General features: G+C 38.4%; 1 protein-coding gene across 2 annotated transcripts in view; it reads right to left on the bottom strand.

Moving 5' to 3' along the window:
- The window catches only part of DMD (dystrophin), a 2,128,065-nt gene that overhangs the window by 621,037 nt on the left and 1,480,373 nt on the right, over positions 1–26,655 (bottom strand). For both annotated transcript variants that reach the window (XM_067723245.1, XM_067723244.1), the window contains exon 52: positions 21,248–21,365. In XM_067723245.1, the coding sequence (XP_067579346.1) occupies positions 21,248–21,365 (118 nt within the window). The remainder of the gene's footprint in view (positions 1–21,247; positions 21,366–26,655) is intronic.

The raw sequence follows: 26,655 nt of genomic DNA, 5'->3' as shown, positions 1-26,655 counted from the left end.
ATTAAAAATCTTCCAACAAACAAAAGTCCAGGACCAGATGGCTTCACAGGTGAATTCTATCAAACATTTAGAGAAGAGTTAACACCTATCCTTCTCAAACTCTCCCAAAAAATTGCAGAGGAAGGAACACTCCCAAACTCATTCTATGAGGCCACCATCACCCTGATATCAAAACCAGACAAAGATACTACAAAAAAAGAAAATTACAGACTAATATCACTCATGAATATAGATGCAAAAATCCTCAACAAAATACTAGCAAACAGAATCCAACAACACATTAAAAGGATCATACACCATGATCAAGTGGGATTTATCCCAGGGATGCAAGGATTCTTCAATATATGCAAATTAATCAATGTGATACACCATATTAACAAACTGAAGAATAAAAACTATATGATCATCTCAATAGATGCAGAAAATGCTTCTGACAAAATTCAACACCCATTTATGATAAAAACTCTCCAAAAAGTGGGCAGAAAGGGAAACTACCTCAACATAATAAAGGTCATATATGACAAACCCACAGCAAACATCATTCTCAATCATGAAAAACTGTAAGCATTTCCTCTAAAATCAGGAGCAAGACAAGAATGTCCACTCTCACCACTATTATTCAACATAGTTTTGGAAATCCTAGCCATGGCAATCAGAGAAGAAAAAGAAATAAAAGGAATACAAATTGGAAAAGAAGAAGTAAAACTGTAACTATTTGCAGATGACATGATACTATACAGATAGAATCCTAAAAATGCCACCGGAAAACTACTAGAGCTAATCAATGAATTTGGTAAACTTGCAGGATACAAAATTAATGCACAGAAAACTCTTACATTCCTATACACTAATGATGAAAAATCTGACAGAGAAATTAATGAAACACTCCCATTTACCACTGTGACAAAAAGAATAAAATACATAGGAATAAACCCACCTAGGGAGACAAAGGACCTGTATGCAGAAAACTGTAAGACACTGATGAACGAAATTAAAGATGATACAAACAGATGGAGAGATATACCATGTTCTTGGATTGGAAGAATCAACATTGTGAAAATGACTCTACTGCCCAAAGCAATCTACAGATTCAACGCAATCCCTATCAAATTACCAATGGCATTTTTTACGGAACTAGAACAAAAAAATCTTAAAATTTGTACGGAAACACAAGAGACCCCGAATAGCCAAATCAGTCTTTTTTTTTTTTTTTTTTTTTTGGGTAGGAACCTCTATTATTTTCTTTTCAAGTTTAAACACTGAAAACATTCAAGGATAAATCTCTCTCTAAAATACCTATAAGTCATTGCCAAACTTTATAAACTATGAGGGGGGGAATTTTATAAGAAATTACTAGGCTGACTTAGTTTGGTGCACAGCACTACATTTACACAGCATTTAACCTAGAGATGAGGGTATATCAAAGACTATGGTAATAAACATTAACTTCTTCTGAAAAGTGTTTAATGTTTCTCTTGTACAGTTTTTATGTTCACTTTTGCATTATGTCATTTAATGAGATTATGTTCTAGTTAGAGTTTTTTTTTTTCATTTTAACATCTTTATTGGAGTATGATTGCTTTACAGTGGTATGTTAGTTTCAGCTTCACAACAAAATGGATCAGTTATATATATACATATGTGCCCATATCTCTTCCCGCTTGCGTCTCCCTCCCTCCCACCCTCCCTATCCCACCCCTCCAGGCGGTCACAAAGCACCGAGCTGATCTCCCTGTGCTATGCGGCTGCTTCCCACTAGCTATCTACCTTACGTTTGGTACTGTATATATGTCCATGCCACTCTCTCGCTTTGTCACCGTTTACCCTTCCCCCTCCCCATAGCCTCAAGTCCATTCTCTAGTAAGTCTGTGTCTTTATTCCTGTTTCACCCCTAGGTTTTTCATGACATTTTTTCCCTTAAATTCCATACATATGTGTTAGCATACGGTATTTGTCTCTCTCTTTCTGACTTACTTCACTCTGTATGACAGACTCTAGGTCTATCCACCTCATTACAAATAGCTCAATTTCGTTTCTTTTTATGGCTGAGGAATATTCCATTGTATATATGTGCCACATCTTCTTTATCCATTCATCCGATGATGGACACTTAGGTTGTTTCCATCTCTGGGCTATTGTAAATAGAGCTGCAATGAACATTTTGGTACATGACTCTTTTTGAATTATGGTTTTCTCAGGGTATATGCCCAGGAGTGGCATTGCTGGGTCATATGGTAGTTCTATTTGTAGTTTTTTAAGGAACCTCCATACTGTTCTCCACAGTGGCTGTATCAATTTACATTCCCACCAACAGTGTAAGAGGGTTCCCTTTTCTCCACACCCTCTCCAGCATTTATTGTTTCTAGATTTTTTGATGATGGCCATTCTGACTGGTGTGAGATGATATCTCATTGTAGTTTTGATTTGCATTTCTCTAATGATTAGTGATGTTGAGCATTCTTTCATGTGTTTGTTGGCACTCTGTATATCTTCTTTGGAGAAATGTCTATTTAGGTCTTCTGCCCATTTTTGGATTGGGTTGTTTGTTTTTTTGTTATTAAGCTGCATTAGCTGCTTATAAATTTTGGAGATTAATCCTTTGTCAGTTGCTTCATTTGCAAATATTTTCTCCCACTCTGAGGGTTGTCTTTTGGTTTTCTTTATGGTTTCCTTTGCTGCGCAAAAGCTTTTAAGTTTCATTAGGCCCCATTTGTTTATTTTTGTTTTTATTTCCATTTCTCTAGGAGGTGGGTCAAAAAGGACCTTGCTGTGATTTATGTCATAGAGTGTCCTGCCTATATTTTCCTCTAAGAGTTTGATAGTTTCTGGCCTTACATTTAGGTCTTTAATCCATTTTGAGCTTATTTTTGTGTATGGTGTTAGGGAGTGACATAATCTCATACTTTTACATGTACCTGTCCAGTTTTCCCAGCACCACTTACTGAAGAGGCTGTCCTTTCTCCACTGTACATTCCTGCCTCCTTTATCAAAGATAAGGTGACCATATGTGCGTGGGTTTATCTCTGGGCTTTCTAACCTGTTCCACTGACCTATATTTCTGTTTTTGTGACAGTACCATACTGTCTTGATTACTGTAGCTTTGTAGTATAGTCTGAGGCCAGGAAGCCTGATTCCTCCACCTCCGTTTTTCGTTCTCAAGATTGCTTTGGCTATTCGGGGTCTTTTGTGTTTCCATAGAAATTGTGAAATTTTTTGTTCTAGTTCTGTGAAAAATGCCAGTGGTAGTTTGATAGGGATTGCATTGAATCTGTAGATTGCTTTGGGTAGTAGAGTCATTTTCACAATGTTGATTCTTCCAATCCAAGAACATGGTATATCTCTCCATCTATTTGTATCATCTTTAATTTCTTTCATCAGTGTCTTATAATTTTCTGCATACAGGTCTTTTGTGTCCTTAGGTAGGTTTATTCCTAGATATTTTATTCTTTTTGTTGCAATGGTAAATGGGAGTGTTTTCTTGATTTCACTTTCAGATTTTTCATCATTAGTGTATAGGAATGCCAGAGATTTCTGTGCATTAATTTTGTATCCTGCTACTTTACCAAATTCATTGATTAGCTCTAGTAGTTTTCTGGTAGCATCTTTAGGATTCTCTATGTATACTATCATGTCATCTGCAAACAGTGACAGCTTTACTTCTTCTTTTCCAATTTGGATTCCTTTTATTTCCTTTTCTTCTCTGATTGCTGTGGCTAAAACTTCCAAAACTATGTTGAATAAGAGTGGTGAGAGTGGGCAACCTTGTCTTCTTCCTGATCTTAGTGGAAATGCTTTCAGTTTTTCATCATTCAGGACGATGTTGCCTGTGGGTTTGTCATATATGGCCTTTATTATGTTGAGGAAAGTTCCCTCTATGCCCAGTTTCTGCAGGGTTTTTATCATAAATTGGTGTTGAATTTTGTCAAAAGCTTTCTCTGCATCTATTGAGATGATCATATGGTTTTTCTCCTTCAGTAAGTTAATATGGTGTATCACGCTGATTGATTTGCGTATATTGAAGAATCCTTGCATTCCTGGAATAAACCCCACTTGATCATGGTGTATGATCCGTTTAATGTGCTGTTGGATTCTGTTTGCTAGTAGTTTGTTGAGGATTTTTGCATCTATGTTCATCAGTGATATTGGCCTGTAGTTTTCTTTCTTTGTGACATCCTTGTCTGGTTTTGGTATCAGGGTGATGGTGGCCTCGTAGAATGAGTTTGGGAGTGTTCCTCCCTCTGCTCTATTTTGGAAGAGTTTGAGAAGGATAGGTGATAGCTCTTCTCTAAATGTTTGATAGAATTTGCCTGTGAAGCCATCTGGTCCTGGGCTTTTGCTTGTTGGAAGATTTTTAATCACAGTTTCAATTTCAGTGCTTGTGATTGGTCTGTTCATATTTTCTATTTCTTCCTGATTCAGTCTTGGCAGGTTGTGCCTTTCTAATAATTTGTTCATTTCTTCCAGGTTGTCCATTTTATTGGCATAGAGTTGCTTGTAGTAATCTCTCATGATCTTTTGTATTTCTGCAGTGTCAGTTTTTACTTCTCCTTTTTCATTTCTAATTCTATTGATTTCAGTCTTCTCCCATTTTTTCTTGATGAGTCTGGCTAATGGGTTATCAATTTTGTTTATCCTTTCAAAGAACCAGCTTTTAGTTTTACTGATCTTTGCTATCATTTCCTTCATTTCTTTTTCATTTATTTCTGATCTGATTTTTATGATTTCTTTCCTTCTGCTAACTTTGGGGGTTTTTTGTTCTTCTTTCTCTAATTGCTTTAGGTGCAAGGTTAGGTTGTTAATTCGAGATGTTTCCTGTTTTTTAAGGTAGGATTGTATTGCTATAAACTTCCCTCTTAGAACTGCTTTTGCTGCATCCCATAGATTTTGAGTTGTCGTGTCTCCATTGTCCTTTGTTTCTAGGTATTTTTTGATTTCCTCTTTGATTTCTTCAGTGATCACTTCGTTATTAAGTAGTGTATTGTTTAGCTTCCATGTGTTTGTATTTTTTTACAGATCTCTTCCTGTAATTGATATCTAGTCTCATAGCGTTGTGGTCGGAAAAGATACTTGATACAATTTCAATTGTTTTAAATTTACCAAGGCTTGATTTGTGACCCAAGATATGATCTATCCTGGAGAATGTTCCATGAGCACTTGAGAAAAATGTGTATTCTGTTGTTTTTGGATTGAATGTCCTATAAATATCAATTAAGTCCATCTTGTTTAATGTATCATTTAAAGCTTCTGTTTCCTTAGTTATTTTCATTTTGGATGATCTGTCCATTGGTGAAAGTGGGGTGTTAAAGTCCCCTACTATGAATGTGTTACTGTCGATTTCCCCTTTTATGGCTGTTAGTATTTGCCTTATGTATTGAGGTGCTCCTATGTTGGGTGCATAAATATTTACAATTGTTATATCTTCTTCTTGGATCGATCCCTTGATCATTATGTAGTGTCCTTCTTTGTCTCTTCTAATAGTCATTATTTTAAAGTCTATTTTGTCTGATATGAGAATTGCTACTCCAGCTTTCTTTTGATTTCCATTTGCATGAAATACCTTTTTCCATCCCCTTACCTTCAGTCTGTATGTGTCTCTAGGTCTGAAGTGGGTCTCTTGAAGACAGCAAATATATGCGTCTTGTTTTTGTATCCATTCAGCCAATCTGTGTCTTTTGGTGGGAGCATTTAGTCCATTTACATTTAAGGTAATTATCGATATGTATGTTCCCATTCCCATTTTCTTAATTGTTTTGGGTTTGTTATTGTAGGTCTTTTCCTTTTCTTGTGTTTCTTGCCTAGAGAAGTTCCTTTAGCAGTTGTTGTAGAGCTGGTTTGGTGGTGCTGAACTCTCTCAGCTTTTGCTTGTCTGTAAAGGTTTTAATTTCTCCATCAAATCTGAATGAGATCCTTGCTGGGTAGAGTAATCTTGGTTGCAGGTTTTTCTCCTTCAACACTTTCAATATGTCCTGCCACTCCCTTCTGGCTTGCAGAGTTTCTGCTGAAAGATCAGCTGTTAACCTTATGGGGATTCCCTTGTGTGTTATTTGTTGTTTTTCCCTTGCTGCTTTTAATATGCTTTCTTTGTATTTAATTTTTGACAGTTTGATTAATATGTGTCTTGGCGTATTTCTCCTTGGATTTATCCTGTATAGGACTCTCTGTGCTTCCTGGACTTGATTAACTATTTCCTTTCCCATATTAGGGAAGTTTTCAACTATAATCTCTTCAAATATTTTCTCAGTCCCTTTCTTTTTCTCTTCTTCTTCTGGAACCCCTATAATTCGAATGTTGGTGCGTTTAATGTTGTCCCAGAGGTCTCTGAGACTGTCCTCAGTTCTTTTCATTCTTTTTTCTTTCTTCTGCTCTGCATTAGTTATTTCCACTATTTTATCTTCCAGGTCACTTATCCGTTCTTCTGCTTCAGTTATTCTGCTATTGATCCCATCTAGAGTATTTTTCATTTCATTTATTGTGTTGTTCATCATTGTCTGTTTCATCTTTAGTTCTTCTAGGTCCTTGTTAATTGTTTCTTGCATTTTGTCTATTCTATTTCCAAGATTTTGGATCATCTTTACTATCATTATTCTGAATTCTTTTTCAGGTAGACTGCCTATTTCCTCTTCATTTGTTAGGTCTGGTGGGTTTTTGTCTTGCTCCTTCATCTGCTGTGTGTTTTTCTGTCTTTTCATTTTGCTTATCTTACTGTGTTTGGGGTCTCCTTTTTGCAGGCTGAAGGTTCGTAGTGCCTGTTGTTTTTAGTGTCTGTCCCCAGTGGCTAAGGTTGGTTCAGTGGGTTGTGTAGGCTTCCTGGTGGAGGGTACTAGTGCCTGTGTTCTGGTGGATGAGGCTGGATCTTGTCTTTCTGGTGGGCAGGTCCACGTCTGGTGGTGTGTTTTGGGGTGTCTGTAGACTTATTATGATTTTGGGCAGCCTCTCTGCTAATGGGTGGGGTTGTGTTCCTGTCTTGCTAGTTGTTTGGCATAGGATGTCCAGCACTGTAGCTTGCTGGTCGTTGAGTGAAGCTGGGTGCTGGCGTTGAGATGGAGATCTCTGGGACATTTTTGCCATTTGATATTATGTGCAGCTGGGAGGCCTCTTGTGGACCAGTGTCCTGAAGTTGGCTCTCCCACCTTAGAGGCACAGCACTAACTCCTGGCTGCAGCACCAGGAGCCTTTCATCCACACGGCTCCTTAATTTGGGATGATTCGTTTTCTATTCATATATTCCACAGATGCAGGGTACATCAAGTTGATTGTGGAGCTTTAATCCGCTGCTTCTGAGGCTGCTGGGAGAGATTTCCCTTTCTCTTCTTTGTTCTCACAGCTCCCAGGGGCTCAGCTTTGGATTTGGCCCCACCTGTGCGTGTAGGTCGCTGGAGGGCGTCTGTTCTTTGCTCAGACAGGACGGGGTTAAAGGAGCCGCTGATTCGGAGGCTCTGGCTCACTGAGGCCGGGGGTAGGGAGGGGTCACGGAGTTCGGGGCAGGCCTGCAGCGGCAGAGGCCGACGTGACTTTGCCAGCCTGAGGTGCGCTGTGCGTTCTCCCGGGGGAGTTGTCCCTGGATCCCGGGACCCTGGCAGTGGCGGGCTGCACAGGCTCCCCGGAAGGGGGGTGTGGATAGTGACCTGTGTTCGCACACAGGCTTCTTGGTGGCAGCAGCAGCGGCCTTAGCGTCTCATGTCTGTCTCTCGGGTCCGCACTTTTAGCCGCGGCTCGCGCCCATCTCTGGAGCTCCCTTAAGCAGCGTTCTTAATCCCCTCTCCTTGCGCACCAGGAAACAAAGAGGGAAGAAAAAGTCTCTTGCCTCTTTGGTAGGTCCAGACTTTTCCCAGGACTCCCTCCCGGCTAGCCGCGGTGCACTAATGCCCTGAAGGCTGTGTTCACGCCGCCAACCCCAGTCCTCTCTCGGTGCTCCAACCGAAGCCGGAGCCTCAGCTTCCAGCCCCGCCCGCCCTGGCGAGCAGACATGCCTCTCGGCTGGTGAGTGCCGGTCGGCCCCGATCCTCTGCGCTGGAATCTCTCCGCTTTTCCCTCCGCAACCCTGTTGCTGTGCTCTCCTCCGCGGCTTCGAAGCTCCCCCACTCCGTCACCCGCAGTCTCCACCCGCGAAGGGGCTTCCTAGTGTGTGGACACTTTTCCTCCTTCACAGCTCCCTCCCGCTGGTGCAGGACCCGTCCCTATCCTTTTGTCTCTGTTTATTTTTTTCTTTTGCCCTAACCAGGTACGTGGGGGGTTCCTTGCCTTTTGCGAGGTCTGAGGTCTTCTGCCAGCGTTCAGTAGGTGCTCCGTAGGAGTTGTTCCACGTGTAGATGTATTTCTGGTGTATCTGTGGGGAGGAAGGTGATCTCCGCATCTTACCCTTCCGCCATCTTCCCGGAAGTCGCCAAATCAGTCTTGAGGACTTCTTTGAGGAGCGGGAGGACTCAGACTCCCTGACTTCAGACTATACTACAAAGCTACAGTCATCAAGACAACATGGTACTGGCACAAAAACAGAAACATATCTCAATGGAACAAGATAGCAAGCCCAGAGATAAACCCACGCACTGATGGTCAACTAATCTATGACAAAGGAGGCAAGGATATACAATGGAGAAAAGACAGTCTCTTCAATAAGTGGTGCTGGGAAAACTGGACAGCTACATGTAAAAGAATGAAGTGAGAACACTCCCTAACACCATACACAAAAATAAACTCAAAATGGATTCAAGACCTAAATTTAAGACTGGACACTATAAAACTCTTAGAGGAAAACATAGGAAGAACACTCTTTGACATAAATCACAGCAAGGTCTTTTTTGATCTATCTCCTAGAGTAATGGAAATAAAAACAAAAATAAACAAATGGGACCTAATGAAAGTTAAAATCTTGCACAGCCAAGGAAACCATAAACGAGACAAAAAGACAACCCTCAGAATGGGAGAAAATATTTGCAAACAAATCAACGGACAAAGGATTAATCTCCAAAATATATAAACAGCTCATGCAGCTCAATATTAAAAAGAAACCCAATTCAAAAATGGGCAGAAGACCTAAATAGACATTTCTCCAAAGAAGACATACAGACGGCCAAGAAGCACATGAAAAGCTGCTCAACATCACTAATTATTACAGAAATGCAAATCAAAGCTACAATGAGGTATCACCTCACACCAGTTAGAATGGGCATCATCAGAAAATCTACAAACAACAAATGCTGGAGAGGGTGTGGAGAAAAGGGAACCCTCTTGCCCTGTTGGTGGGAATGTAAATTGTTACAGCCACTATGGAGAACAGTATGGAGGTTCCTTAAAAATCTAAAAAGAGAATTACCATATGATCCAGCAATCCCACTCCTGGGCATATACCCTGAGAAAACCATAATTCAAAAAGACACATGCACCCCAATGTTCATTGCAGCACTATTTACAATAGCCAGGTGATGGAAGCAACCTAAATGCCCATCAACAGACGTATGGATAAAGCAGTTGTGGTACATATATACAATGGAGTATTACTCAGCCCTAAAAAGGAATGAAATTGGGTCATTTGTTGAGACGTGGATGGATCTAGAGACTGTCATACAGAGTGAAGTAAGTCAGAAAGAGAAAAACAAATATCGTATATTAACACATGTACGTGGAACCTAGAAAAATGGTACAGATGAACCGGTTTGCAGGGCAGAAGTTAAGACACAGATGTAGAGAACAAACGTATGGACACCAAGAGGGGAAAGCTGTGGGGGGGTGGGGATGGTGGTGGGATGAATTGGGCGATTAGGATTGAGATGTTTACACTGATGTGTATAAAATTGATGACTCATAAGAAACTGCTGTGTAAAAAAATTAAATTAAAAACAACTAATACTAAACTTTCTTTGGGTTATTTGTATGGATATATGTTAATATAAATGTTTCAGACATTACATGCAATTCCTAAAAATCTTGTATGTTCTGGTATAATGTTATAAGTCATAATTCTAGTTATTATTTTAAAACGCATATCTCAGAAATAACTAAATTTCCTTGTCAATTGCATTATCATGAACTTTCATCAAATCTTTAACCATGGTCATTTTTAAGTCTTTTGTTATTTACAGACAGTTCTGGGTGTACTCTGATGCTTTTGCAAATATGTTCCTATAAAAGGGTTTCATCTTCAAGGAATTCATGGAAAAGTTTGACAAGCACAGGTTTCTGGTAACTGACTATACTGCTGAACTGAATGAATAAGCATTTTCAGAACTCTAATGGAAAACTGATGAATTCATAAAAGTGCTAACAGAAGATCAAGATGAAAAAAAAATAATTACATGGACTGAGTGAACTGATGAGGATGATTATAATTTTTGTGACTTTCTGTTTGTAAAAAAAAAAAAGACTATACAGTAGCTGGAAACCATAAAAACAGAATGTCCTGCATAAATATTTTTGCTTTATCTTAATACTGAATAAAATATCATAAAGCATTTCATTCAGAAAATCTTGATGTAGAACCTATTTTTTTCCCAAGGCCCTTGACTGGAATTTAAGAGAATCAGCACTCTCATGAAGGAAAATTTCTTGAGCAAGTACTAAATATTCTGTGTGTAGACAGAAGAACAATTTTCAATCTTCATGTACCCATTTTCTAAATGTAAAAATCTCTTACACTTATAGCAGGGCTCTGTCATTGTTGATACCTAGCAGACCTAATGGAACTGTCAAAGATGAAGACAGCTGAATGTTATGGACTGAATGTTTGTGCCCCCCAAATTTTCACATGCTGAATGAAGCCTTAATGCCCAGTGTGATGGTATTTGGAGATGGGGCCTTTGGGAAGTAATTAAGTTTAGATGAGGTCAGGAGGGTCGGTCCTCATGACAGGACTAGTGTTCTTATTAGAAGATGGAGAGAGCAGAGCTTTCTGCTCTCTGAGAATTGGCCCTCTGCAAGCTAGGAAGGGGCTCTCACCAGGAACCGAATCTCCTGGCACTTTCATCTTGGACTTCGCAGCCTCCAGAACTGTGAGAAATAAATGTCTATTATATAATCTACACAGTCTACAGTATTTTGTCACAGCAGCCCAAGATGGCCAAGACACTGTTATTTCTGTAGTGATTTGCCATTTGAAAAGGGCTTTTCCTGATGTCACTCCACTTAATCCTAATAGCAATCTGGTACAGAAGGCATCAGGGGCCCAATTTTACAGATGAGGAAACAAAGGGTCAGAGAGACTAAATAATTTGCCAAGGGTCCTGTTGTCATTAAACAGCAGAGCCAGGACTTAAAGCACATCTTCCCATTTTAGATTCATTGCTTTTAGCACCACATTACTCTTAGAATGAAACTAAGGAAAGACATTCTTACGTGTTTGTCTCACAAACATAAAAGTAATCGTCATCCTCATCCCACAACCAACTGCTAGCTGCCTAGGTCGTTCTGGTAGGCCTCCAAAACTCAAGAGCTTTCTTTCCAAAACCCATATTCTCCATGTGGAGCTAGGCTGAGTGGATCTGAGATGATTATCAACATGTCAAGCAGCTACAGAAAAGTCTTGGTGGGTTATAGTATGAATTCTGAGGCTAGGCCACAAACGGCATTACAGCTTCTGCCTTGTACTCCTGCTTTACTTATTCTTGAAGCCAGCCACAAAGTTGCGGGAATACTCAAGCAGTCCCATGGAGAAGCTCATGTAGAGAAGAACAGCTAGACAGCACCACCTCACAAACAGCATGAGTGAGCCACCTTGGGAGTGAATCCTCCAGCCCCAGTCAAGCTTTCACATGACTGCAGCCCCAGGTGACTACTGTCTGCAACCTCACGAGAAATCCCCAAGACAGAACTACTCAACCAAGTCACTTGTGATTTCCTGACCTAGAGAACCTGTGAGAGGTAATAAATGATTGTTGCCGTTTTAAGGCATTAAGTTTTGGGGTTGTTTTGCAGCAGTAGGTAACCACAAACTCCTTTTCTTGGCTAAAGTAGAATGAGCCCAGCTCTGTCCTTTGCATGTAGAAAGTTCACAACCCATTAATCCTCCTTACTTCATGAATGCTTCCCTTAAGGCAGGTACAGCAGAATAAAGACTAGTGGCAAACAAGTTGTTACGCTGCTTCAAATGATTAATGAGGGCATTTGTTAAAGAAAGAAATGGTAGATCTCAAATAACCCCTACACTCTTCCAACACCTGAGGAGAGGTGAGGGAATCTTTTAGGAGCAGCCCATAGCACATATCTAACCCTTGGCTTAGATTCATCTAAAGTGCATGGTACACCAGGGAGTAACAGCCCTCCCTATGCCCGGAGGTACCAAAATATAAGAGGAATTCAGGTCTTTAGTTGCAATGCCCCAATATGCCATAAGATGAAAATGCTAGTCTATGAAAACCTGGAATTCCCCCTGTGAGCACATCTCTTTCTGTTCTGTATTTGTCTTATCAGCTCACTTTGTCTGAGTGTGAGATTCTTTATATTTATTCATCATCATCTTTATTCTATTATACCATAAAGAAAAAAATCATTTTATTTAATTGGTTTATTTATTTAATAGTTACGTTCATCGTATTCAGTTTTTTAAACTGAATAGAGTGAATGGAACATTTGCTAATCCAAATCTGTCCCCTGAGAAAGAAACATAATGAAAAAACCAAGCAATTTGGGCTTCCCTGGTGGCGCAGTGGTTAAGAATCTGCCTGCCAATACAGGGGACACAGGTTCGAGCCCTGGTCCGGGAGGATCCCGCGTGCTGCGGAGCAACTAAGTTCATGCGCCACAACTACTGAGCCGGTGTGCCACAACTACTGATCCTGTGCTCTAGAGCCCATGCTCTGCAACAAGAGAAGCCACCACAATGAGAAGTCCATGCACTGCAACGAAGAGTAGCTCCCGCTCTCTGCAACTAGAGGAAGCCCGCACACAGCCAAGAAGACCCAATGCAGTCAAAAATAAATAAAATAAATTTTTAAAAAAAGCAATTAGTAGAAAACACTATTTATGTTCATAATTGTAGCTACATCACTTTAAATAAAATTTATTTATTTTTCCGATTACATGATCACATGAAAGATTAATAATATAATTATTATATAGTCTATATTATATATATTATATAGTCATGGCAGCTAATTTGGATTTTAAATCCTTTTAAAATATATTTTGATATTAATCTCTTATAAAATTAAAAATGAGATACATTAAAATAAAATTATTTCATCACAGATATTTAGTATTAGTTTAACACAATATAAGAAAAATTCTATAAAGAAAAACACACCTGTTTTTTATAGGTAAAAAAATTTAATGCATGAGTTATAATTACTCTAATGGAGCTCTGAAACTTATCAAGATGTTAAAGATCATTTCTATTTTTTTTTCCATTTTTAATATATATTTCCAGGTACCCTATTGAATGGATACTAATGAAAATTAAAGGAATCATGTAATTTATATGTGAAGAAACACATGGCACTATGAACCTCACTGTGATGGTAAATTTTATATGTCAACTTGGCTAGACAATGTATCCCAGTTATTTAAGCATCACCCTAGAGGTTTCTATAAAGGTATTTTTTAGATGTGATTAACATTTAAATCTGTAGATTCTGAGTAAAGCAGATTAGCCTCCATAATGTGGGAGGGCCTCATCCAATCAGTTGAAGTCCTTAAAAGAAAAGACTGAGATCCCCAGAAACGGAAAAAAATTCTGCCTCCAGACAGCCTTTGGACTCAAGACTGTAGTATCAACTCTTTTCTAAGTATCCATCCTGCTGGTGTGCCCTGAAGACTTCATACTTCCCAGTTCCCACAGTGGCATGAGCCAATTCCTTAAAATCCCTCTCTCTTTTGCTCTTTATGAGTGTGTGTGCATTAAATAAACATAAATAAATATATAAATAAATATATATGCATATATATTATACATATATATATATAGAGAGAGAGAGAGTGAGAGTGAGAGAGAGAGAGAGAGAGAGAGAGAGAGCGCGAGCATGCTAGCTCTCTGGAGAATGCTAACTAATATACTTACTATTCCTAGCAAATAACAACAGTGGAAGAAAAGATTAATAATAATAATAGGGGCGTCCCGGGTGGCGCAGTGGTTAAGAATCTGCCTGCCAATGTGGGGCAAATGGGTTTGAGCCCTGGTCCTGGAAGATCCCAAATGCCGGGGAGCAACTAAGCCCATGTGCTACAGCTGAGCCTGTGCTCTAGAGCCACAACTACTAAAATCCTCGAGCCTAGAGCCTGTGCTCTGAAACAAGAGAAGCTACTGCAATGAGAAGCCCGCACAACCCAACGAAGACCCAAAGCAGCCAAAAGTAAATAAATAAATAAATTTAAAAAAATAATAGAATGTAGTAAAACTCTTATTTTTGTAGTAAGATTGAGGAAGTGATATTTCGTTTAACCCTTGGTATAACACTGAAGTCCACTGCACCAAAACTTACACTATTAGACTGGTTGGATTGCAGAAGATACAGAAAACAAAATACAGTGCATAACCTATAAACTCACTCTTCAGTGTGTGTTTGTCTAAATGCACCTATATTGCAAGTTGCCACTGGGAGGGGTGGTGCTAACTCTTCTTATCAATATATTCCTTAAATGTAAGACAAGTTCCAGGCTCTTCCTTAGGCCTGCTTTTTTTTTCACCTGACACCCCATCTCTATGCAAGCTTAACCACTCCAGGTAACTTCCAAATCTGTGTAGAAATAACTTCACCCCTGAAATCTCCTCTTGTGTTTTCAACCATTTCTCATTCTGGACATCAGCTATATCTTAGACACATTATTTTATCACCCATAATCAACTCCTTTTCCTGAGTTTGTCTCTGGTTATATTACCATCTTCCAAAGAACTGAATCTCAAAATCTTAAGAGGTAAGCACTCTCTTAGATCTTCAATTCCACACATCCAGTCAATGTCCAAATACTGTTAATTCTAGCTGCACTGCATATCTTAATTCAGTTCTTTCTTTTCACTCCACTGACACTGCCCTAGCTCGGGCTCTCGTGGCTCCTAACTGCTCTCACTGACTTCATTTCCTGCCTTATCCTCCACAACGTATGTGCTCACACTCACACTCACACACATACACACACACACACACACACACACTCCTACAAATTCATCTGTCACACCATTGCTAACCTAAGTCTAATTATGTATTCTCCTGTCACCCTTTCCTGAAATATCCTTCCCTCTCCAACCTCTTTCTACTTTACAACATACTAATCAAATTTATGATTTTTAGACAAAATTTAACCTCCTGGGAGCATTCCAGGACCCCCTCATTCAGATCCAATCTCCCTTTCTCTTGCACGCTCTGTCCGCATTTTGTAATACTTCTCTACAGAAGTACTTACCGTAGACTGCCTTGCCCGGATATACTTGTTCAAGTACCCACATTTGATTGTTAGCTCTTTTAAGACAAAGGCTGAATCATTCCTCCCTGTATCCCCTCCATCACCTCTGATGTTAACTTGCACAGAGGAAGCATTCAAATATTTACTGAACTGAACTCTTGGGTTGCCAGCGGCATCCTGGTGAATGTAAACTTTGAGAGCTGCTTGTAGTTATAACAGGCTGACAGCGGGTGCTAGATGTCAAAAGAAGGAAATTTATATGGTTGACTCCACTTCTTCTAAAATAAGCAACTCTCTACTAGACAATACCTGAGAGGAAGATATTGGCTGGCATTTCATTAGCAATAGAGATTTCATAAAAATGTGGAGAATAACAGTCTTTTTATTTCACCATGAAGCATTTCTTACATTTGGTTGCAGCAATGAATGATGGGTTGACAAAGCTGCCAAAGAACCGTCAGTTAATTCAGAAATCCTGTGAGAGTGTTTTTATTCTCATACAGTAGAGCATTCTCCTCTCTACAGCCCTGTACACCAGCTCTTTAAGCAATACGATACAAATTCATTCTCTTAAAATTTATATGACGTCACCAAATTTCTCAAAGAATTTTGGACTAGTTTGAAAAAGCCTTTGCTGAAAAAATAATTTTAAAAGAAACAACTCTCTGTTAACACTTGGTATTTTGTTTTAGAAGTTCCACCCTTGTGTTAGATAATAAAAGGCCATATATTATTTTCCCTTCATGTTCTCCCAGCTCCAGTTCCTCTGTACCAGATTCACCTCATCTTGATAGTATCTACCATTTAATGAGCATCTAATATGCGCCAGGTCTTCACTTTAGAAACATCATGTAATTTTATCTTTATAATCACCCTACCAGCTTAAGTGTTATTATTATCCCCACATGACAGATGACGGAACCATGGCTTAGAGAAGTGAATCTACTTGGTCAAGGTTGAACAGCTAATAGATTACTGAGGTCCACTATCCTGCACATTTCCAACACATGTGAGAGACAATCCTATAATTAGACTTGCAAATACATAGAAGACAACAATATAAATGGGAGCAGTAAAACGTTATATTCATATTATAGTAAACTGAGGTCACTCCTAAAATTTTAAGTTCTCAAATAAGTATTTCTTTCTACTTTTTGACTAACAAGCCCTTACTATTTGATGTGCGTCAGGCTTTAGAATTATATAGACACCAGTTTAAATCCTAGTCCCTCACATGACATTTTACTAGGACCCCAGGCATGTTATTTAAGCTCTCTGAGCTTCAGTTTTCTGTCTCTATAATAATGCCCACCTCCTAAGGTTACAGTAAATACTGAAAAGGAAATAGCTTACATCAATTGCCTTGCTTTTTGTAGTATCACTCACATGAAGGCTTTTCCAAATATTTGTTTAATTCTATTTATATATCTTATTTCATCTTTTCCAAAGCAACTTTCTCCTTTTGATCTTCTAAAACTCTCTCTCCATTTTTTGTGGGGGGGTGTGGTGGGTAGTGGAAAAATCAGATAGTTACTTAAGAGCTTACTAAATGCTTTAAATGCTCTCCCACTAAGCATTCAAACAACGCAATTAGATTATAATTAAAACAACAAGAGATAACATTCACTGAACTCTTACTATGGCCAGGAGCTAAGCGCTCTTCATGTAATAACTCATTTAATTCTCCCAACCTTGAGGTGGACAGAAGTAATCTTATTTTATAGAGCAGGAAACCAAAATCAGATAGTTTACTGAGATTAGTTGTTTGTTTAGGGTCACAAAGGTACTAAGTGGCCAGCCCAGGCAGCTTGCCCTTAAAACCTATGTGTGCTATTGCCACAGATCTTTAAAATGGTAATGGTGGGGATTAGGGAGGGAGAAGCTACAGAAGCAAGGTTCTCAAATACAAATGTCAGATGAGCCATGCTCACCAATATTATTTGAGGAATAAACAGAACAATAAGAGAGCAGTTCCTTTTTTCCATATCCTCCTTACTGCTATGAGAGGTATTATGGTACTAAGATTTGCAGTCGTAACGGACATGAACATGAGTTTTGCATAATTCAGAAACCTCCAAGGAAGCAATTTTAAATCCTTCTTATCTGTTTTTGATCTCCTGACCTAGCCCTTTTACAGAAGAAAATGACCAGGAATGGATGACACATTCAGCAACTGAAGGAAAATGAGCAGTTTGACCATCAGAAACAGCAAGGAGAAATTTTTACCTGAATGCTCTTAGAGTGAAATTTATTATTTCACCTAGATTATTACAACATGATTTCCAACAATATAATCAGCTGAAAACAACAGATACCATGGAAACAGTTTTATATACAGTGAAACATGGTTGGTATTTTACAGCCCCAGCTACTAGTAGAGAAGAATTGCTTTTTACTGGCCTTTTCTCTTGACAGAATATAATAACTATGTACAGACTTCCCCAACTGTTCAAAGTTATGAACTGGGATTCATCAAGGAGGGAACCATGTTTCAATATAGTACTATATACTTAATGAATATTTTTCTTTATTTAGCTGATTCCTTTTTAAGTATTTCTAGAAGTTTCAGGGCAATAAAAAAGGAATACTGAAATCTTCAAATAAGAAAATACAATTTTATGAGCAAGTATCTTATTTCTACGCGTTCCCTGAAAACCAAATCTATACTAAGAAAAATTCTATTTTGAACACGATTGGAACTTTACGAGTACTCAATCTCCATCCCATTTTATTGATTTCAAATGGAGAGATAAACTGAAGTACAGCAGGGCTGCAAATGACATTGTTTAAATAAACATATCTTGTCAGAATTATCCTGGTACCAGCATTAGAGGCTCCGGGCATATTGAGAACTAAGATTCTGGCTTAGGCTCTAAACAAGAAACACAACATGTCTCAACAGACACCTGATTTTAAGAAAATGCTTTTTTGGACCATTTGAGTTGGAACCTTTCCACTATGCTGCAAATATTCATAAAGGCATTCATTCCTAAAAGACAAAAGCTTAGAAAAGCAGAACTATTCAAATCACTGGATATTAGCAGAGATATACAAAACTGCCCTCCAGTCACTCAGTTTTAATCTACATCATGAAAAAAAGTCGATACAATATTTAAAAAAGATTGCAAGGGATAATGGAAAATGTTTAGACAAAGCTGAATGGATACTGTAAAATAAATGAGTGTTATTTTCCTCTTGGGGGAAAAAAAGAAGGTTTTTTCATTGGTAAAATAACAAATGACTTTCTATATAGTATGTTTGGATTTGTATAAACACCTTAGCCCAATTTCCATATTTCTCAGGCAAGAAACAGAGCACTTAACTGTGTAGTGGGAATCCAGTCTCATAAATCACTCACTCTTTTAGGCCTGTGTGTATCAACCTGGTTGGGGAAGCCTCATGGTTCCAGTCAGAGGGAGGAACATTCTACTATATCAGTTGGACAGCTATCTATGTTGGTCATTACAAGGCAATTTTGCTCTTGTATTGCTGGTTTTAGAAATGGCATTCTATACATTACACAGAAGTGCATTCTTCTTCTCCAAATTAGCTGTGGAAGAGACCGACTAGTTTCTTGCCAAATTAATTTCTCTTCTTCCTGGGCTCAACACTGGACATTATTTTCCAGATTCCCTTGCAGTTAGATGTGGCCATGTGACAAGTTCCAGCCAACAGATTATGAACAAAGTAATGTGTACGACTTCCAGGCCTGGCTCCTAATAAATGCCAACGGTCAGTACTTGTTCCCCACCTGCCCGTTAAATGCATAACACTTTGATGTTCTGGATACAAAGGTTGGAAGGGGCTTGGGCTCCTGAATGACTTCATTAAGTGCTGCTTACTTTGGAATACACCAGAATAAAAAGTGAACTTATACTGTGGTAAACTACCAAGATTTCAGAGCTTACCTGTTACAGTGGCCACTGCCACCTAACTAATACATTAGCATATATCCAAATACATTGTTTAATCAACAATAATTAAAATTTCAAAATCAAGAAGAGTCTAGTTTAATTAATATTCACTACAACTGAAAGGGGAAATGTCTCCAGGAAGTCAATCAAAACATCCGTAATTGCCGACTGAAACCGTCTTTAGTCCTAGCAGTCCTAGTGATTCAGGTCATTAACAAAAACATCAAAACAAGGTGGGAAGTGGTAAACATTCTGAAAGGAACACACACTTCTAAGCCAGAAAGAGACACCTGCAAATTCTAAGCTCTGTTCTTTGATTATTTTGTAAGCTTGAACAATTTAACCATTCTCAGAAACTGTTTCCTCGTCTATAAAATGGGGATTATGAAATTTAGCTGACAGGATTTTGTAAAGGGTTTACACACACACGCACAAATACACACACCACACACAACATGTACTGCCTGATACCTGGGAGGTACTCAATAAAATAAGAGCTATTATCACTATGTACCTAATAAATGTAAGTATGACTAATAATATTTTCCAAATATTAACCTTCGATTCTGGTCACTCTTTCCCCTCCCCCAACATACTGGCAGCCAGACATTCTGCTTCTACTTCCTTAGGGAAGTGTTGACACAACAGAATGTATATTATGAAGACACAGACTCTTGGTTTTTAAGTTTCAAAAGCCTAGGCCTGGTATAAGACAAAAGCTTAGGAAGGAAAAAAGGATGATTAAACGAAGGTTTTCCCTACCCTTGCACTAGAAAAGATTCCTCTGGATGTGGGAGGGGAAACGAGGGGGCATTGCAGGGGAAGTAAGAAAATTTAATATTGATATGTATCCCTGGAGGGAAAGGAGGTGGAAGGAAGGGAGGAAACTCAGGGAAATCCAAGAGAATCTGATAGCAGAGGTGACCTGGGCCTTATTTCTGAGGAGAGCCTCTGACGAAAACAGGACGGAAAGCAGTTTCCCTTACCCTTCCCTCTATCCCTCTTCCTGACCTCATGCACAATCACTCTGAATCATCCCGTATAAAGAAGAGTAGGTGCAATGTCTAGGCACATGGGCCTTAAACAGCCTCTCAAAGTTCCCACCCACCCCAGTATGGCATGAGGAATGGTACAACGATCTCTGATATTACACAATGAGGGCATCCAAGCAGCAGAGAGACGTCTAGATCTGAAAGTGCCACTGCAGACAGGAAACAAAGATGGTCCAGGAAGCAACTCCCTGCTTGAACCAACAACCAAGGATATGAGCAAAGAGAATGGCATCTCCATGGATGCCAGCCCAGATCAATGACAAGTGAGGAGCAAATGTTCTGCCACAGCCATGCTCACCACAGCAGCCCCCCGCTATGCGTTGCGACTACATAAGTCTGGATTGATGAAAATTATATTTTCTCTATTCCAGAGAATTACATTCAGTTATTGAAAGATAACATTATGGACTAAAAATCTTAGTTACAATAGTTTTTTTTTTGTAATTTGAGTTTTTTAATTACTGCAAAATATTGGAGATTTTTAAAACATCTTTATTGCAGTATAATTGCTTTACAATGGTGTGTTAGTTTCTGCTTTATAACAAAGTGAATCAGTTATACATATATATATGTCCCCATATCTCTTCCCTCTTGCATCTCTCTCCCTCCAACCCTCCCTATCCCACCCCTCTAGGTGGTCACAAAGCACCGAGCTGATCTCCCTGTGCTGTGCGGCTTCTTCCCACTAGCTATCTATTTTACCTTTGGTAGTGTATATATGTCCATGCCCCTCTCTCGCTTTGTCACAGCCTACCCTTCCGGCTCCCCATATCCTCAAGCCCATTCTCTAGTAGGTCTGTGTCTTTATTCCCGTCTTACCCCTACAATAGTTTTAATATACAACTGTTGAGACTATTTTTATAAACGTGATGGAGGTTTATGAACTTAAGTCATTATAGAAACTTTTCGGACATGTTTCCTTAAGTTTCACGTGCCCGTTACGAAAAGACTTACTTCGATCAGTAATGACTGTCCTAGCCTCTTGATTGCTGGTCTTGTTTTTCAAATTCTGGGCAGCAGTAATGAGTTCTTCCAACTGGGGGCGCCTCTGTTCCAAATCCTGCAGTGTTGCCTGAAGGAACAGATATAACAATATTGAGGTTCTCCAGCACTGTGCATTCCTTTAATGGAATACAAAGAAAAGTGTAATTTTCAAACCAACCAAAGCACTTTTAGAAATAAAAAAAGATGTTACTAGATATAAATCTCTAATGTATAAGGCTTTACAGAGAGCAATTTAACAAGAAATGTGTTTCATTTTTAGATATCAAAACTATTTCAAGTGAAAATCTTGATTATGGATTTGCTCTACTATTTAAGAGATTAGACGGCGTCATTTCAGAGTACCTGGGTTTACTTAAACCAACATATGAGTGCCATGAGTAAAAAAAATGTAATTTTGAATTATGACAATGTATTTAAGAGAAAGACACTTATTTATACTTGTAATCTCATTCTGTGCAGTGTCAAAATTAAGGTGTATATTTTAGAAACAGAAAAAGCAGAGAAGTGATTTAAGAGATATAACTTACTTAACTTCTTTGTACCTGAAACTCCTCACCTATAAAATGAGGTGATGTAGATGAGCTAAATTAGTCTTTCCCCAAAATCGACTCCAGTAACAATCACCTGATTCCTTTGCCTCACTTCTGAGTGAATGAATTAGATGGCAGGAGGAGGGCTGGAAATCTGCATTTTTAACAAATTCTCTGCTTAATTTTTATGATCAGGCAAGTTTGGAAAGCATCAGGCTAGAAGTTAATATTTGTATTCTGTACTACAACTGACTTTAATACTGCTATAATAAAAGTACCAAAGACAATGAAGCCAACAAATATATATATGTGGGGCTGCACCCGGCAGGCCTACAAAGCCTGCGCTTGCCCAGCTTCAAGACTGAAGAAGGAGCCTGGAGTCAGCAACAGAGACATCAGTGGTTTAACGGACGGGGGAGCTGACCTGTCTGAAGGAACGTCTTGGAGGCAACACCCCAGCGTGTGTAGCAGACAGCAGGCAGGACATGGCGGCAGTCTTCACTCCCAGTGGGAGTGGGCCAGTTAGAGGGGAACTGACATCAGGTGGGCTCATTAGTTACCAGGGAAACCAGCAGAGGGGCACGCCCCTCACCGCCCCTTTGATGAAAACAATCACCAGCTGGGGCCTGGGGCAAGCATGCAGGAAGGACGGTCATGTGGATAAGATACAGGCTAAACAGGCACTGGTCGGGCAGGGGATGTACAGAGAGCAAGACAACAGCCATCTTGAGTGGTCTGACCATACAATATATATTTAATTATAGGTAGCAACGTCCTCCTTCCCTCAAGTGTCCATCTATTGACTCTGTCATCTACTCTCTCTACACTAAGGGCACAAATCCCAGTGATATTTACAAAGAAGTTTCGGGAAAAGTAAGGTATCTCCCTTGTTCTTGTACTAAAACCGAATACATTTTATTGGTTGTTATTAGTTTAAAACCAGTATGTGACAGATGTTTTACACGTTTTCTCATTTTTCGTCTCCTAATAACCACACTAATAACTAAGCCAGAAGTCTTTATGGTTTTAAATCTTATGCTCTTTCTACTACCACATGAGGCCAATGAAAGTGAAGAGGTGAAATGTGGTAGATGGTAATGTTTATGAACATCAGTTATCTACTATGCCCTGGTGCTGATTTTCTAAACACTTTTGTATTTAGAAAGGCCAAATTTTTATCATTCTGTAGTGTTTTTCTGTGAAGAGGTAGGGAGATAGGCCTCGTGATTTGAGCTCAATTGCTTTTAGTAGTGTTAAAATAATGGGAAGAACTTATCCAAACATCACACATCTATTTTGAGCGTTTTCGCCTCTCTACCGAAAAACTGGAGGGGTTAACTTTTAACAAATTTTCCACATTTGTAAGCTGTGATTGCTCAGAAGAAAAATCCAATTTTCAGGTTCCTAACTTTTATGGTTTCTTTACACAAAAGTGTGTTTGAAATATGGAACAAGTTGCCAAAGACAGCTATTGACGTGAGTGGCGTAAGTCAGCTGGAGAGTACTGAATAAATTCTAAAGTAGGAGCATATAGTAGCAGACAGATTTTACGAAATCAGATGTCTTCCAGGATTAGAATGTTACACTCTGGTCACCTGTGACACGGCAAGCTCAGAAGGTACTTTGGAATTCCTGACTCTTAAATGTTTAATACATTCAATAATAGATTTTTAAAACAGACTTACCCAGAAACCATAAAGTCAATTCTTCCCCTCTATATACACATAGCTAGCCAAGTACACAAATTCATTCATTTACTCACTCACCTTTTTCATTTTATAAATATCAAGTGTAGGCACTGTTTTAGGTGTTATGGATATAGCAGTGAATGAATACATTAAGTTTGTTTTATGCAATTTAAATAAAATTTTGTGTTTTTTGATACTTGGACACTTTTATATAGCAAAGACTATCTTTCTCATCATTTTTTCTTTGATTTAATATTAATCCACCCTCAAACAACCAGGCCATTCTTTGCTTCTAAATTCTGGATACATAACCCAATGATGGCTATACTTTTCCCATTCTTTTAGGATTATAAAGTTCGTTTAAGAAGTATGTTGTAGAAGTAACTTGATCAACTTTAATCTGAACCTTAACCAGGCTCTAAATTAAACCTGACCACAATGAACAGCTTTTACTGCTGAAATGAGCAAGCATGTCAATTTAGACTTAAAACCAGCCATTTTCCTCTCTAATGAACAAAATAGGTCTCAGGATACTGTGAAACCTGTTCTCTAGTTGGGTAATTCTCTAATTCTGCTGACAGACACATGCTTTATCAGCACCTGAGAAGATTCTTAATGACATCCTTAGAAGCAGCTCCTTAAAAATCTAAGGAGATTCACAACTGCAGTAAAACTATGCCTTTCTAAGATTTCAAACAAAACTGTAACTTTATCCCACTTTTTGGTCAACACATACAAACGTCCATTTCAAAAAAGAAAATGTACAATAATAATAATTATGTGTGTATGTATATATATGGAATTTATGAGATGCTAATATGCTAATTAAATAGTGGTTTCTCAGTAGACCAGAATGGGAATTTTCTTCTTCCATTTTCCTTCCAGAAATAAAGGGAAGGATCTGAATATGGCATTCATTTCATATTTTTTTAAGATATTATACAAACAGTGACTGAAATACCTTCTTGCTAAAAAACAGGACACATGCACGCAATGAGAGGAACAATTATTTTTTCTTTTCATTTGGTTTTCTTTTGAGTGTACTCTATTTATTTGCTATTACAATTTCTTTAATTTTATAATCCCATAACTTCTCAAATACAATGACCTTCATCTCTATTCCACTGAGCCACCCACAGATGAGAGAACACCCTACATCTAATCATTACTCAAACTACCCACTTCCCAAATATCCATCTACAAAATTCTGTTCTCTGCCCCCAATCTGGTGCTCATACCAGATGCTACTCTCTCAGAAACACTGTTTCTACTCGAATCTTCATCCTCATATGACCTCCAGTTGTCTTCTATTGTTCAGTTTCTTTATTCTAGGTTTAGTGGTCTATATTTGTCACACTAAACAAGTAGAATGCTAATTAGGCTTATTTTTCTGATATGAGCTCAGATACTTCTAACTTAAGTGAACAAAACTACAACTATTACATGCTTAACAGTAACTAAGCACGATAATTGAGCACGTCTACAGGGATCTATCATTCTGGAAGAAACAAACATAAGGGAAGAAAGGAATCAGTGCTATTTCTAAGGAGTCATAAGCCAGCTACCGGGCTCTACTAAAAACAGCTTACCCCTTGGAGATGAGAATTCATCATGGATTCCACTAGCTGAGCAAAGATGGAGAAAAAAAAAATCTTCAAATACAAAGTGAATCAAAAGTCGTTAATCCTATCAAGTCTCCCCAGGGTTGACAGAAATGGTTATGAATAGCAATTCTGTGAAAAAGAGAGTTAAAGGATGGAGCCATGCATACTAGAAGTAGGTTATTTTAGGCTCTTAGAAAGAAATACAGTTCGTAATGCTATTTGTTAAAATACTACCTAAATAATACTCAAATAGAAAACTCTATATGTGTAGTTGAATATTTAGTATTTATATGTCTTAGACCTTAACCAGAAACTTGCTATATTTTTAGTATTTTTCTACAAAAATCAACAATCTTCACATAGTTAACTTTAGAACAAAGGCCCATGGTGATTTTCACTTGTTGCCATTTTCAGGAAATAAGCATGAATTCAACTTACATGTAATGTAAAAATGGAGACCTTATAGTCTTTTATTTACAATTTTAAAAATTAACATTAAAGATTGACAAGGTGAGACAGTTTACAGAACTACTTTCTGTATGGAAGAAAATAAGCATTTAAGTCAGGTAGGTCCTAAATTGTAGCCTTTCTAGTAACTGAAAGAGATTTACCCGTGCGGATGCTAATCATCTGTCTAGCTTTCAACTGCCTCCTGGAGGGCCTTAATTCTGGCTTCTATTCTTGCATTCGGCTGCCTCTGCAAATACATTGGCTAAACCCAAAGTTGTCTTTCTTGTCCTCCACTTCCTCACTTCTCATTTACATTTCAAACTGGCCTGGATATTTTCCTGCTGGGCATAACTTTTCTACTTCTCTGAATGTTCTACCAGCATCTCGGTTGGCAACTTCTTCACAAGCACCTTCTAACTGTGGTTATCCTTTTGTCCTTCATTCACTCAAGAAATACTTTTTATAAAAGCATTTTACTTTTATATAATCTAGAAGTTACAGAAAATTTGTAAGAATGGTCAAAGAACTCACACATACCCTTCACCCAGATTCACTAATTGTCAATAGTTTGCCACATTTTATCATTTATCATTCTATCATTACATATACACATAATATCTGTATATGTAATATTATATATATTCTCTTCTGAACCATTTGCGAATAATCTGCAGATAGCATGCCCTTTACTCCTAGATATTTCGGTGTTTATTTTTTGGAAACAAATGCACTCTCTTACATAACCTCAGCTCAATTTCTAGTTCAGGAAATTTAACATGGCTTTAGTATGATAATCTAATCTACATTCTTTATTCATAGTATAAAAAGTACTCCTTTAATTGCCTTTCATTTACTGGTCCAGCCTCATGCATTGCATTTAGTTGTCCTATCTATTTAGTCACCTTTAATCTGAAATAGTTCTTTGCCTTTCTTTGAACTTCATATCGCTGATTATTTTGAAGAATACAAGCCAGGTATTTTGTGGAATGTACCCCAATTTGGGTTTCAGCAAATACTCTTATATATTTATGTTATGTCAGTCATTGAGCTAGTCATAGGAGATATAGCAGAGAAGGAGGAAAAAT

The sequence above is a fragment of the Pseudorca crassidens genome, chromosome X, assembly GCF_039906515.1.
Source record: "Pseudorca crassidens isolate mPseCra1 chromosome X, mPseCra1.hap1, whole genome shotgun sequence".
NCBI classification, from domain to species: Eukaryota; Metazoa; Chordata; class Mammalia; order Artiodactyla; family Delphinidae; genus Pseudorca; species Pseudorca crassidens.
This window is presented reverse-complemented; position numbering and strand designations above follow the sequence as displayed.